General features: G+C 38.2%; 1 protein-coding gene across 1 annotated transcript in view; it reads right to left on the bottom strand.

Moving 5' to 3' along the window:
• Positions 1 to 15,581, bottom strand: part of ARSB (arylsulfatase B) — a 76,765-nt gene that overhangs the window by 28,920 nt on the left and 32,264 nt on the right. The window contains exon 6 of the mRNA XM_032096609.1: positions 7,794 to 7,864. Coding sequence (XP_031952500.1) covers positions 7,794 to 7,864 — 71 coding nt within the window. The remainder of the gene's footprint in view (positions 1 to 7,793; positions 7,865 to 15,581) is intronic.

Here is a 15,581-nt window from a genome sequence, read left to right as displayed (position 1 = left end):
ATGAGTTTTCTACCAAACTCTGAGTCTTTCTCTTATTTTATTAAAATAAAAACATTTGAGGAATAGCCTTGACCTTAACCTTGAGAGAATGAACAGAATACTGATCTTAAGAAGCAGATGAGCCCTGAGATACTGTAACTTCTGCCATCATGTTGACAAGGTGTAGGGCTGTGCTGTACACAAACTTAAACAGTGAAGCTCATCTATCTTAATTCACTTAGTTAAATGCTACAAACATACAGATCTAGTATTATTCCTTCTAATGTCAGTTTTATCATATTAATGTTTGATTCCAAAGGAAAGGATTAGAATGAATTAGAATATCATATTCAGTCTCCTACCTTTCAAAATACATACTCTGCTTAATTTCAAGAAGAGTAGACATTTGAAGTATTCACCTTCTTTTTTTGCAACATATTATTTCTTTTCAAAAATACCCCACCACAAAAACAATTGAGTTCAATCCAGAATCACTGAGGGCAGCAAAAAATCCCTGTGCACATCAACTGGGTGAAGTGTTTATCCAGGTTACTACATTCTTACACAACTACAGAATGAAAAAATTGAAGTTATTCTAAATAAGAGCAAACTTAATATTACAGCCTACAATGTTAAACATCACAAGAAGAGAGACAGCAAAAAGAAATGTTAGACTTTCACTCCCAATGGGAAAATAAGAAAAACAGAAAACAAAATCTTACTTTTCCCAGGAAACAAATTTTAACTGATTGCAATGCAACTTATGAATTATTGAAGATACGTCATGTTGTGATGGCCTTGTATGTGAAACACCTAAACCCCATCTGCATCACTGTAACGAGGCAATGTTGAAGGTAAGGAGAACTGAACAGCAACTCTAACAACCTGTGCACAATTAAAATTTTTCAGGTTTATGGCTCAGAGATATCTCATTTGAAAAATGTAATCTACTATTTACAGTCAAGACCTGCAAAAAAATATAAAATGCTAGCGTTATGTTCAAATAATTATAGAATACAATGAAGAATAAAAAAGCAGTATAGAGGGATTTCTGGATTCCCATCATGACACTTGCATTACACACTTAATCAAGTGACCTAACATTTCTAAATTCTAGAAGAGATTATCTACATCCCAAAGGAAACATGGGGATTAGTATTTATGAGGCTCACCAAACATGCAATCCTCTACTATTAAGTACTGCAGGGATGGATGGTTCACACTGAGACGCAGATGGGCTACGAGCCAAGGCAATGCAGAACCACAGTCCAAACTTCCTTACAGCAAGAGCTACACCGTAGAAACTCATACAGCTGACAGTCAGAAGAAAAACACCACTTAATCTCTGATGTGAATGGCAGAAGAGCTAGCTGGAACAGCAGCCGCCCACTAAGGAGTGGAGCTGAGCTCCGCCCAAAACTGCAGGTCAGCATGACATGCACTGGGATCCAGGGTCCAATGTCGGCAAATCCCGCCTTACAAACTTACAGGGGGTCATTGTAATTTATGGTATTCTTGAAATGGGAAGATGATAGGGTCCAGAAGGCCAGCATGCATATGTATAATTTTGCAGAAAAATGGTAATTTGGAGAAGCAAAGAACATACCTGTTTTGGTCCGTTCTTGACCATTCTCCCATTCCAGCTGTCGCTACGTAAGCTCAGTCAGCTGACCATACTGGTCAATTTTCTGCAGTTTTGACTCGAGAGTAGACTCTGGGTCTTATGCCTATCACAGACATGGAGTATATTTATCCCATTCAATGCCCACCCAGCACACTCATTCACGCATCTTCTGCTGCTACTGAATAACTCCATTATGACAGATTTTTTCCCACTTTTTTCTTCTTTTTTTTAACCTTTTTGTTAAATAATTCTAAACAAGATAGATCATCAGTAATAGAACCGGGGACGAAGTAATTTCTGTCCTACAAAGTCTCAGGAATCATCTTTTACATAGGCAAAATAAGCAATAAATGGGACCTAGAGGAGTCTAGAGTGTCTATTCCTTAATCAAGATGAATCATTTTGGTATATGCATGGATATAATATATAATGCTACAGCCATTATAATGCAATTTTAATGCCCATGAATGACACATCAGTCCCAGAACAGGAAAGGTTTCTCTATTGTAATATATCATATGTTCATTCTGCATATAGCAGATCTAGCCCGTTATAAGCAATCATTTATTTTGGCAATTAAAAGTGCAATATATGAGGTAATGCCTTCTTTCAAATGTCAAGGAGAGTAATGTAAAATTTGATTGATTTTGCTCTAGGCAAATAAAAGTTTGGAGAAATATCACAAAATGTTTTTACAAGTTCTCTGTCTTGGATGTCTGCCTCTGAATAGATATATCTTCCAAATAAACTGACTACAATTAGTAATCTACAATGTTATTATGCCTTTGAAGTTTTAGTTTATGGTTAAGTTTGGAATTTTAAATGAAGGTAAAAGTTTTTTTCAGCCCAAGCCAGCCCCACCCAAAACATATTTATTTTGAATACATCTTTCTAATTTAAAGAAATTCAAGTTCTTTTTGAAGAGGAAGTGATGCTACAAGTGTCGTCTACAAGATTTTGTGAAAGTCACTAAATTCATTAATGAATTTAGCAAGTCAGATTAAAACTAATACAGTGTGTACTGACAGATTCTGATTAACAACTCTGAATTAAAGGGTACATTTCCTTTCAGCATCTCTTTTAGCTCTGATTCTCAAAATAAAATTGCCTTCTGTGGGATATAAAGTTTCAATACTGCTTCAAGACAGGCCACCTAGAAATGACTGTGGTCAGAAATAAGTTTGGTTTAGCAGTTAGGGGAATTGAGACTTAAAACCAGTTGGGTTTTAATTTAGCTGAATCACCAAAACTTGATGAAATGCCATAAGGCTGTTTAAAAGACAGCAGGATCTTTCACAATGGAAGAGCTGATGTCATCTGCACAGCTGCCAAACCATCAACAACTTGGCTATTTTTTTATTTTTAAAGACACAGTAATGAAAACGGGGCAAAGCAATTTTGTTTCTTTTCTCTTCAAATGTATGTAAATCAGATTTTTTGACTTAATGCAATTTTTAAGTTACTTCATGCATTTTATTTGTGCTTTCTTAACCTATACAGTACAGAGAAAATTATACGCTCAACGTAATTTTAGCTTTCTGTTTTTAATTTTCTTATTTTACTACTGAATCCTTAAACCTAACAGAAAATGTGGATGTTTCAGACCCAAACCTGAAAAACAGTAGATTTTTCATAGCAAATTCACATAATTGTAAACTCTCTAATAAACTACAAATCTACACTGAGACCAAGCAATTGAGACACACATTAATCACTTCAGAAAACAATCAAGAGTGTGAGGAAGAAACAACCAGAAAGACAAAAGCAATGGCTTTTAGCAAGGAGGGAGAGGAGCAATCGCCTCTGAGTGGATCCAGCTCCATCTGAGAGCTCACCAAACTGGTATAGCACAGCAAGGTTAACCAGAAGATGTGGCTTCCCACTCCTTCCCTCCAGGGTTCTGGTTCCAAAAACAGCCAGACAGCACTAGGAAGGTTGCCGCTCCCTCTGCCTCCCCTCTTACAACCACACAGCCTCCTTCCCCCTGCCTTGGGTTGCCACTGGCATCCATCAACCCCCCCCAATGTGCGGATTCCACATGACAGAGGAAACCAGGCTAGCAAGTTGGATCGGTTCACACAGGTATCCAGAGACTGCCAAAATGAATGCAAAATAAGCATTAGGATCATGTGGCTGGGAATGGGGAGGGAAGAAAGTAAAGCACATCCCCAGCAGAAACCTGTTGGATTACTTCATCATGTATCATGAAACAGAAACCTCAGGGTTTAATTTCAGAGCCAAGAGAATCAGTCTCACCTGTCCCCCAAAACTCCTAGTCCCATTCTTTGTGCCAAAATGAGCGCTTGGCTATCCAGCATACATCTGGGCGGGGAAAAAAAGGCTTATTAAAACCTGAACCAGTATCCTGACCTGGTTCATAGCCCAGCTCTGTGAGTAGTTTTGGTGACCCATGAGAAAGGGGATCAGTGGTGGGGCATTGTGGGAGGCAGGATATCCTCTGTGGTAGCAGCACCAGCCTACTAGCTTAAACTCCACGGAACTACTGCCTCTGGCTGAGGCTCCCAACATGGTCAGAACTGATCTTAGCTGGTGAGTCCTGTGGCCAGACCCGCCATCTGCCACCAACCACACAGTGATCCCCTGCTCCCAGTAACACAGCTCCAGGGCAGGTTGATTCAGCCCACTGATGTGGTAGAAATCTTTCCTCCTCTTTTGCCTGGCTACCCAAAACAGTCTGAAAGCTGATCTGGCAGAAGAATCATCTTGTCACCATGGGATTTCTACATCTAACACAAGTGAAGGAGGAAGGACGGAGGAAAGGGAGAGGACAGGCTGGCCATCTTGGCAGTAGCTTGCAACCCCCAAAGACCACAACCCACCCCTCTTCTCATCCTAGTTTTGGAGATCCCACCCTAGGTTTTCATTCCACTGTCTGCTCTTACACAAGTACAATTGTTATAAGTCTGCACCACAAACCAGATCAGTTTGTTGAGAGAAAAGCTTGTTTTTAACCCCAACCACTCCACTGGGCTGGCACAGGTCAGAACGAGGCTGTAGGCAAGGTCTGCAGCCAGGGAGAGGAACACTTTTCTTAGCACTAAAGATGAAATATGAAGAATTCCAGTTTAAAACACTGCCCATGTGTGTCAGACCACATGGAAAGTTTATATTTGAATGAAAAGAGTATCTCTTCTGAGAGAGAAGATGATTTACTTGAAGTAGTCAGTGAAATAAGACCTGAGCACTTTTTTGTAAAATGGAATGGTGGGCAAACTAATTTACAGTGTTTTCCCTCTTGTGCTGTTTAGAATTAACAATAGGAGAAGTGCAGTACTTTGATAAAAGACTACTGCAGGGCTACAGTATTTGCCACTGGACATCAGGTCCTGAAAAAAGGTAAGTAGATGATGATCAGTAGATTAATCAGATCTGCTGGAGTAACCCCGATTGATGTCCAGAGATCAGAAAGCAGCACTCAGTCTGAGAAGCTGCAAAGTTATGTGATATTACCCCACAAGTGGTAAACACACAGCCCAAGGTCAGGTCTAACAGATTACAGCAGCAGAGGTGTTGTTAGCTCTGTAATCAATGCACCATGTCTTATTACTTTAACATTCTGTTGAAAACTTGGCTGTAACAGTGGACTCATCACTAAACTAATTAATGTCTTTTGCACAGATTCTTCCTAGGAGGAGTGCTTATTTTGGTGTAAAAAATCTGAACAGAACAAAGATCAGTTCTCCTATTTCAGTTTAAAAACCCTGTTAATTACATGAGACATCCCATCATTCACGCTACTAAACATATCTATATAATCAGTTTATTCTGATAGAGATGAAGATAAATGCATCCATTAAATAAAAATATATTATGGTGAAAGAATGTATACATTACAGGCAAAACCACTCAAGAGTTCGGGAACACTGAACCTGCCCTGAGTGAGTAAAATAGTAACTTAATGCTCTACATGTGCCCAACTACAACAGCACTGTCTTCTCACCTGATTGCCTACAACAACCTGAAAAGTCCTTTTTTTGTTATGTTTAACAGAATCTTGAGATTTAGTTGCCTAACTGCTGTTCCACAGTTAGGAACAACTCTGCAAACTCAAAGATTTGGCTAATCTTATCTTCCAGTTATTATTTCTCTTTCTAATTCAAATTTCTACAAAAAAAGAAAACATCAGTTTAATAGGAATACCTCATCTGACACAAGATGGTTTAGGTGATGATAGTAGACTAGGACAACAGCAAAATGTGCATAAAGAAGGTAAAAGGTTACATAGGAGCTTAGAAAGAACCCAGCAAAACCTGCAAACGTGTTTTAGCACCATAGGCGAAAGAGTACTCTGATGTCAAAACAGTTAGGATATGGGAACAATAAACAGTCAAGGAAAGAGCAGGACTCCACAGTGATACAGTTTATCATCTTGGTGACAAGAAGATTGCATGGACAGTTTAAGATGCTTTTTTAAAAAAAAAAAAACCAACAAAACATGACTACTGAAAATCTTGTATGTACTTGTACTTGTACATTCCAAGTTTTGTGTCTCTCTAACCTATCCACAATAGATACACCAGTATAATTTTTCTAGATGTTAACTCTAAACTTATTACTCAGTTTCAATAAATGAAAAACAGACACTAAGTAGAAATCAGCTGACTTACATACATATACAATTACTCCTAATAACTCAGGCTGCTAAATAGAAATCTTAATCCTTATGTGACAAAGCATAATTTCACTAGGAGGCACAAAGTAATTTGCCAAAAGAATAGGCTTTTGCTGAGAAGAGACAGGGAAACCCTGTATGGTGCACAAGAACATTATGTAAGAAGAGTTAAGTTTTTGTTTTTAATTACTGCAGTTTTGAAAAGGTACATAAAAACATAGTAAATTTACAGGCATGCATATAACTTCTTCTGTTCATGATTCTTAAAAGCTGCGTATCATCCAGCACAAGAGTTCCACCTACTACAGTTTCTTGAGTCCCAGACCCGCTTCTTGCTCACATTTCATGCAATGCACACAAAAACTAAGGACATGATGTATGTAGCAAACAGTGAACAATCAGAGCATGGCATCATGCAAGAGATTTGAGGCCGTATTTCCAAAGAGCTCAGGTTCCTGAAAACCTCCTTTGCTTGTCCCCCTTCTGCTTACTCCAGGAATCTGTCGACTCAAACACCTCTGCTGAGCTCTATCACAGGCCATTCCCACAAGGAAAAGATGGTGTCCGAAGTATGCCTGAGAATACCTCGCCAGGCCACAACATCGTACAGGAATGCTATGACTCACTGACATTTTTGAAGGGAAATTGGAGTAGCTACACCTTAATTCAATCAGTATGTAGGAATTATCTGCAAGCAGTGCTGCCCAGCACTAGATAGGCGCAATGCTGCTCCTTCTCAGAAAAGCATCACAGAACCAGATGTGCATTGCAAAAGGCCACCTTACCCATTTTCAGCCAGTTATTGCAGCACAACATGTATTTGTCTTGCAGGCGACAGATCACTGTCTCCATTGCACTACTTCTTCTCTGCCTGGATTTACTTCTTTATATAATGAAATACAGAAATGCTATAAAAACACTGGAAGGGACCTGTTCCAACATTCTGTATGAAAAAAACATCTGCCTTAAAAGTTTGTAGTCCTTAGCAAACTAGCAATATTGAATCATAAAACAGATGGCACTCAAAAAGGGCTATAGAATTAGCAAACTTCAGCTCCAATTCATGTGATTGTGGCATTAAGGATCCAACCCACATGATTATGGAACAAAAGCAATCACAAGGCTTGGAACTTCTCAGCTCCTCACAAACTCAAGCTTTCCATTTGCAAGGTCATATTATACGGCTGTATCAAGATGCATGAGGACGAGCAGCTCATTTGGAACTCTGGAGAGAGGGTTTGGAAAGGGTTGCTGGCAGTGTGCCTCCCTGTGCACCTCAGGCACACAGCTACTCCTCAACATTTCCATGTCCCAAAGCACTTTATTTATTACTCAGCAGTGTTTCAGAGCTCTCTGAAATAGGAAGCCCATGTAGATCATGTTGAAGTACTTACACTATCCAGGGAATGACGTTTCTGTATTTTAAAGCTATTTACTTAAAAGCAAAAGGCATCCTACTGTATTTTGTTTCACCTAGAAGAAAATACTTCACTTACGGAAGACAGGAAATGCTTAGAAGACAAACTGTATGTTTAATAAAATCTTGAGCATACTCACATGGGAAGTCATCCACAAACATGGGGTCTATGTTATGCAGCAGTTCCACTCTGGGAGAAGGTCTTCCTTCGCTAAGAGAGATTTCAAAAGGAAATGTTAATTACCTTCTACAGCTCATTAGGATTCTGCATCCTTTATTTTAAGGCTTTTTGTCTTCTTAATAGAGTGAGCTCATAACTGTAAATTGATTATTATCAATTTTAATCTGAACGCTCCTTTCCGGCTGAGCAGCAACAACTTCTGCCCCTACAAGTTTTCCCGAACTTCAGTGGTGTTTATTTGGATTATTCATAAGTTTACAGAGTACAGAATTGTCTTTACCTAAGCAGGGTTTTACAGCAATCAACTTTAAGAGTCAAATTTCGCAGCATAAGCTGGCATGGCACTTGCTGTGCTCTCTGCATACCTGAGCAAGTGCTGGAAGCGTTATGGCTGGGTCAAAAAACACCACAGGCATTGCTACCCCAAAAAAACCCCACCTTTGATTTCTAATTGCGGTCACCAGGATTGTATAGATACTTTGAATCTCACTGTGTTAAAAAAAATCACCCTTCTTTTTCTAAACATTCACTACATAGAGATGGTGTGGAATAAGCCTCTGAACTCACTCACAAATTTTCTTAGCTAAGTAAATCCCAGACCTAAAAAACTGAGTAAAGGAAATTTACTCCTTATAAAGGGCAACATGAGTAGGAAGACATAATTAGAAAGAACCTTGGCTACATGAAGACACAACAACAATTTATTATTTGACATTGAACCTAAATACATCCTTTCAGGAATTTCCAAATAATTCAACGTGTTTTTTCTTTCATTAAAGAGCTTAACTTAAGGCACAAAAATTCAACCAGGGCCCCTAAACTTCTTAACACCAAGAATAAAAAAATCAGGTAACATAAACCTCAGTGAAGACCTAAAACATTACAGTTATTTTAATATATAAAAAATAGTATTAAACAATATTTACTTGTAATTTAAAATTTCCAGTAACAAACAATTAAAATAATACTTTTCTATTGCAGTTCTAAAACCATTTCTGGATGTTACATTTTAAGTGAGTACAGAACTTAAGAAGAACTAAAAAACTAAATGTGTTCAGGTAATATAGTATTGTAATTAATACAGAGTAATTACATTAATTAAACTACAGTGTTGGTAATTCAAGGTATAGGAATTGCCACAAAAACGTTCCTCCCAAAATGTGGGTGAAAGGTTAAGTGCCCACCCCCCGGTATCTATAGTAGTCACACCCTTAATTAAAGAATGTTTGGCCTTATTTAAACATATTTCATCTTAGATTTAATAAACTCTGTCTCTATGTGCTCCATTGACAGCTGTGGTCAAGTGTGCCTTTCACCATCTGTTCATAGGTAACAATAACAAGAACCAGCTAGCAAAAGTTAAACTAGGATTCAAATTTATAGCCTGTGATTGACTCTGCAATAACTGTCTGGGAAGGTTTTCTTGCAATTTCTGAGCTGTATCTACATGTTTCAGTGTATTTTAAAAGAATGAAAGCACCAGAGTTATGCTAAGTAATCCACTATCTTCCACCAGAGTCAAATACAAAAGAATTAAGTAACTTACTGCTATTTACTTTTCATCTTTATAGATTCAATATTCATACAGACACACTCAGTATTCACACAGTGCTGTGTGACCAGCAGGGCCAGAGAGGGGATTCTGCCCCTCTGCTCTGCTCTGCTGGGACCCCACCTGCAGTGCTGCATCCAGCTCTGGGGTCCCAGCACAGGAAGGACATGGAGATGTTGGAGCGAGTCCAGAGGTGGTCACGGAGATGATGAGAGGGCTGGAGCACCTCCCCTTTTAGGACAGGCTGAGAGTTGGGTTTGTTCAGCCTGGAGAAGAAGTGGCTCTGAGCAGCCCTCACAGCAGCCTTTCAGTACTTAATGGGGGCCTACAAGAAAGGTGGGGACAAACTTTTTAGTAGGGCCTGTTGTGACAGGACAAGGGGTGATGGTTTTACACCAATGGACAGTTGATTTAGATTGGATATAAGAAAGAGATTTTTTATGATAAGGGTGGTGAAACACTGGGACGGGTTGCCCAGAGAGGTGGTAGATGATCCATCCTTGGAAATATTCAAGGTCAGGTGAACAGGGCTCAAAGCAACCAATCTAGTTGAAGACGTCCCTGTCTAAAGCAGGAGGGTTGGCCTAGATGACCTTTAAAGGTCCCTTCCAACCAGCCTATTCTATGATTCCATATGAGTCTGTGATTATACCAAGTGTATTCATAGTGTTCAAGCAGACTAGTATTCCTATATCACTGAAGGTAACTTTCTTTATAGCTTTTAACGTGGACAGTGGATATTCTACACTAAATATGGCTATTTACATTACAGTTGATAGAACACAAAAAAGGAAGATTACACTTGTATTAATGTAATTTTTTCATGCTACAGTTGTCATTATTATTGAATCAATTTTTGTTGTGGGATAGAATATGGTATCAGTACCTTGGAGGTGTGATTTATTTGTAGTCATGAGATATACTCCCCGAAGCTTATGGCATCACTGCATTAAGCTGTGTAGAGCTTAATTACACGGTACTGAGCTGCTGATTTCAGTTTGAGTGTTACTCCAGTAATTTCTATTGTGCAGAGCATGGACGTTTACAACCAGCATATATCACAAAACAATAGCCAAAGAATTTGGCGCTGTATGTTGAAAAAAACATCTGTCTCATAGCAAAAGACATCAGGAAAACAGAAACAACGCTCTGGGGAGAACAAATAGGAAACTCCCTGGAAGCACCTTAACTCTGCCCTCCTTCCCTTTTACAAAACTCCACAGAGACACGGACTCAACTACAGATTCACCTTGGCAGATGTTCTGCAAGGGTATTTTGCATCAGGAATATAGTCTAGCCAACAGACCTACAATAACAAAGCAATAATACTCTGTGGGAAACCTGCCTTTGTATTTTAGTAACTGCCTGTGTAACCATATCTTACAATGCTCTAATTTTAGAATATTTATTTTTAGACTTCAATACCCTAATACATCATCCCTCCCCCTAAACATAAGGAACATTTTATATTGTCTGGTTATTATTCTACCATGTCTGATGGTAGAGTAATTAAGATATGTCTTAATTATAGAATTAAGCTGTTAAAAGCTGCTGTTTTTCAAAACAGTCCTCTATGTAAGAACTGCTTAATGAAAGCATATGGCCTAACTTCAGTGTTGGTATGAGAATCAGCTAGTTCATGCTGAGAACGTTGCTTTATCTTCCGATTTGGAAAGTACTTAAAACACACAGAAAGATCTATTATCCCTTAGCGAGCACAAAGATCTACATGCAATCTTTCACTTTTGCTGTTGTTAGACAGCCAAAAGGTGTCCTTGGAAAGAAATCCAAGGTTTATCAGGGTAAGTATGTTTGTCTTGCACAAAAACAATCGCAGTGTCACTAAGCAAAATCTGAGCCTTTATGACCTTGTCATATTTCTCTGGGTCTTACTTGTAATGCTTTCCTAAAATAATTATTTCAGATGTGCTGCAAATAAACAGTACTCTCAGCTTTAGACTGCTCTTTCCTCTGTGTTAATTTATAACACAACAATGACAATTTTTTTTAAACAGGTGCTTGATTCCTAAAACAAATGTACCCATTCAGTACAGAACACAAGCTGATCTTATTTCATTTACTTCACCCAATCAATTATGATATTTCCAACATTACAAAAATATAAAAATGAAAGTTTCCCTACAAAACAGATGCGTAAAACCTTAAACTCTCTGCTTAATAAGCTTTGACAAAATAATAGTTATTTGTACTGTATTTTATCCTGAATCTCTCAGTGCCTATCATACTGCTTCATGTGGTCTACCATTCAATTTTTCTGTTAATGCAAAATAAAATACTTTGAGCATGGACATGCTAGATATTCAGTACTGAAAATCAAGATGTATCCAAAAAAAAAGTATCAACCAAAGCAAATTTTTATGTAAGAAAAACTATTTCGCCTAGTGTCTCGATTTCAATAGAGTAGTAAGCATCTGGGGAACAGATGTTTCTTAAAAATGCCGGTGCCTTTTGAGATACTTACTTGGAAATATGCAGTAAAATTTAGACTCCTTGACTGGTTGCATTTTAGTATTGTTCTTGCTATTCTCAATTGCTATTTTTGTAAAATATATCTGTGATACTATCACTGTATTTTCAGAAATAATTTGTAATATGTACATAGTTTTAGAGCTATATTGTAGTCTTACCCATGATAATCTAAGGCAATAAAAAAAGGGAAATCTACCATGATTTATTATCTATTTATGAACCTTTATAAAATGTTGAAAATGTTGATATCTGAGATTAGAAAGATCTGATAGCTATCCAAAAATAGGTTGACACAGTGATACTACGCTAAGCTATTTTCAAAAATAAGCAAGAGACATCAAAGGTACTTGGAGGAGAATAAAAATTAGTTAGCATGGGTTTAATTATATGCTGCAACAAAATTTTGCACAGAAAAATAACCCAAGATTGGTATGCATGGAGAAAGACTAGTAAAATCCATGTGTGGAGACAACAGTACGAACACGAGAGCAGGGAAAGGGCTCTTGTAACAGCCCACGTTAATGACAATCCAGACTAGCACGTCAGCAAAACCCCAGCACATGGAGGCCAGTTCCACTGGACAGGGACATCTCTAGACAAAGCAGTGATGGCCCTCAGGGACTCACAGAGGCGGCGCAAGACATAGACACAGCATCAGAAGGATACAAACAGGCACAACCGGAACACAGAACACAACCTGTGCAGTTACCAACTGAAGAAGAACACAAAAGAAGCTTGAAGGACTTCACACATGGCATCCCTGGACCTTTGCACTGCAGCAATAGATGCTGGGCCCATTATGTGTTCACAAACATCCTGGTGTCAGGATGCCAGGTGGATGTCTTGAAATTCTCTGCCCCTGTGTCTGGCTGGGCAAACTTCCTAGACACACACCTCTTGGTAAGACTGTCAGGCAGTGAGTATGTGAGCAAAACCTGCTCTATTTCAGTTTCTATTGTAAATAAAAACCCATTCCTCTTTTATTAGGTCTCTCATTGATAGAGTGTTGAAATAGTAATGGGTCAGCAGATGGATTTGGAAGCAGCAGACAAGCTTTTGAGTTAAAATCCCTGTCAAAGAGCTTTTAAGTATCATACAAATTTTAACCTGAGTTCACACTGTGAGAACATAAACACTGTGTTTCCTCAGTTTCATGCACTGCATGAAAGAAGAATAGAGTATAGCTAACCAAAAAGAATGCAAAAGAAGATATTTTGGTCTACAAGAAATGTGCTTCTGAACATCATCTTTTCCTGCTATTTCCTCCTAACCATTAAATGTCTTCTGTTTTTTCAGGTCAAAATTAAATAGAGGAGGCATGAAAGGAACACTTGGGTATGTGACTCTCAGCATTTCTTTATACTACTTAACATTATAGGTGTCATGGTAATGTTATTCCTAATTTGGACTACCAGTCATTTAAAGTCATGATAGAAAGTTCATTTTGGTCTAGAATTTCAGAATTTATACTTAGGATTTAAAAATTTATGTTAAATTTCTGTGTATTGCATATATAATCATATTTCTATAGTATATTACATTTATACATATTTTCAGTAGTATAGTATTTATTATAAAATATTATATTATTATATTTTATGTTATTACCTAAATATTGTATTAAGAACCCATCTTTTAAATACTGATCATTAGTAGACAGATATCTGAAATAGATTCAATATTTTTGTGACTTCTGAGAAGACCTGCACCATCCCACATATTCTTTTGAATATCTAAATCAAGGTTTCAAATTTATGCTATTTTCCCTTTTGATTACACACATAAGAAACAGCAGGCTCAGGATAAAAGTTCTTCCTCCCCCATCCCTCCCCAAAGACAAAATCACAAGAAGCTTATGCCTCAATCTATATTAGACTGTACTGAAAAAAATATAGATGTAACACAGTGATTAATTTCCTTTTTTCGAATGAGTTAGAATATTAGAAAGTCATAATTTCACTCATTATGAGCCACTCAGTCTCAGAAAAACAACATATTTGAACTTTTCATCAGATATCACCAAAAGGGCACCGTGCCTTCATTGTTTACTATCCAATATTCAAGTGACCTTTTGAATTATGGTAATGAAATTTAATACACTCATTTATCCTGATTATAGAGGAAAATCATGTGAAATTTGACATTTTGGCTGCAAGGTCAACCAAGGAACAGCCTAACAATTAGAAAACCTGACTTGTTACCTGTCCAGACAGAGGCCCTCTGTTTAACACACCCGGAAACACTGGTAGTCACCTGTTCCTGGCAGTGCCAGCAAACATTGCATTATTCCCTTTACAAAGAGAGAAATGTAAATGTCGGCAGCGTGCTGGCACTGCTGTACCTCTCCTTCCCAACAACTCTCCTGCTGAAGTAACCTGATCTGAGAAGATCAATCCATTGCAAAAAATACATGGTTGAAACCGAATCTGAAGTAGGCAGGAATTCTAATGGTAGCTGGAAGAAAAGTCTATGGTTTAGGTGTACTCTGAATCTTGCTGATGCTAAGTTTTCCCACAGGAAGACTGACAAGTAAAACATTTTACTTTTTCTGGCTGGATGGGAGTCTCCATTCCTTCCTGGCAGTTAATGATCCTTGGCCTCAAGTATACCTATCGTTATCTCCTTCCACTTGGAAGAGAGCCATACAGTACACCTGGGCACAAGGCCATCAGGCTCCTGTAAACTTCAGCTACTACAGGAAACCACCCCTTAGCTCCTCAGAAACCCAGGCAGCACTAAGAATGAAATCAAGCTTACCAGAGTCAAACAGGTAATGCTACAGGTATAGACAAAACAATTCTGAACTCAGGATACGGGTTTTAGTTCTGGGGAGGTGTGGGGGGGTGGGTTTGGTTTTCTCTCTTTGTTGTTTGTTCCAAGGTCTTTACAGTGCTAACCATGGATGGGCACATAGGTTCAATTCTGCCTACTCTAACTCTCAGTTTCTCATCTCAGTCCCTAACCCAGACAAGCACTCCTGCTCATGCTTGTTTAGGAATTGCATTTAACTCTTGCAATTCACAGTCTAGGATACTAAGACACACACAAAAAAGAAAGGGACAAAAGGTGACAACACACATAATGCAGTATAGTCTACCCACTATAAAAACAGCACAAAGACTACCAAAAGAAACAGAACACTAATCCTCAACTGAATGGCATGTAGGAAATAGAATTGTTAGTCCTTTTAGTCTGCTTTAGTAGTATTGAAATGTCAATCCTACATTATTCTTATGTGAATTAAAACTACACTTGAAGACCTACTAAAATAAATATAACTTCTATGAAGATAAGCCCTATCAGTGAACACATTACATGCGGCACAGAAAAGGAAGTAACAAAGGAATTTAAACCATTGCAATTTTTGCAAAACCAAAGGTTGGTCACAGAACTTTCAAATTCAGGAGAAACTAAGGTTTTAAGGACTTTTTAATCCATCTTAGTGGAATAAAAGAATACCGAAATAACCTAGCTGGAGCTATGCTGCGTCTTTTTTCCAGTCTTCTAAGCATGTCTGCACTGTGCTTTTGAATATTCCAGTTTGCTTGAATCACTCACAACAACACAATTTTCAAGAAGCAGGTCAGGTCTACTTTGTAGCTCATCTCACAGGCTTGAGACACTGGACAGCATGACATGGGTCTGTGCAAATGGTTACACATTGAGCCAGCCTGACAAGTCCTGTACTGAGCTAACAAACCATCA

This window comes from Corvus moneduloides, chromosome Z (genome assembly GCF_009650955.1).
Source record: "Corvus moneduloides isolate bCorMon1 chromosome Z, bCorMon1.pri, whole genome shotgun sequence".
NCBI lineage: Eukaryota > Metazoa > Chordata > Aves > Passeriformes > Corvidae > Corvus > Corvus moneduloides.
The sequence above is the reverse complement of the archived record's forward strand: the minus strand, read 5'-3'. Positions and strand labels throughout refer to the sequence as shown.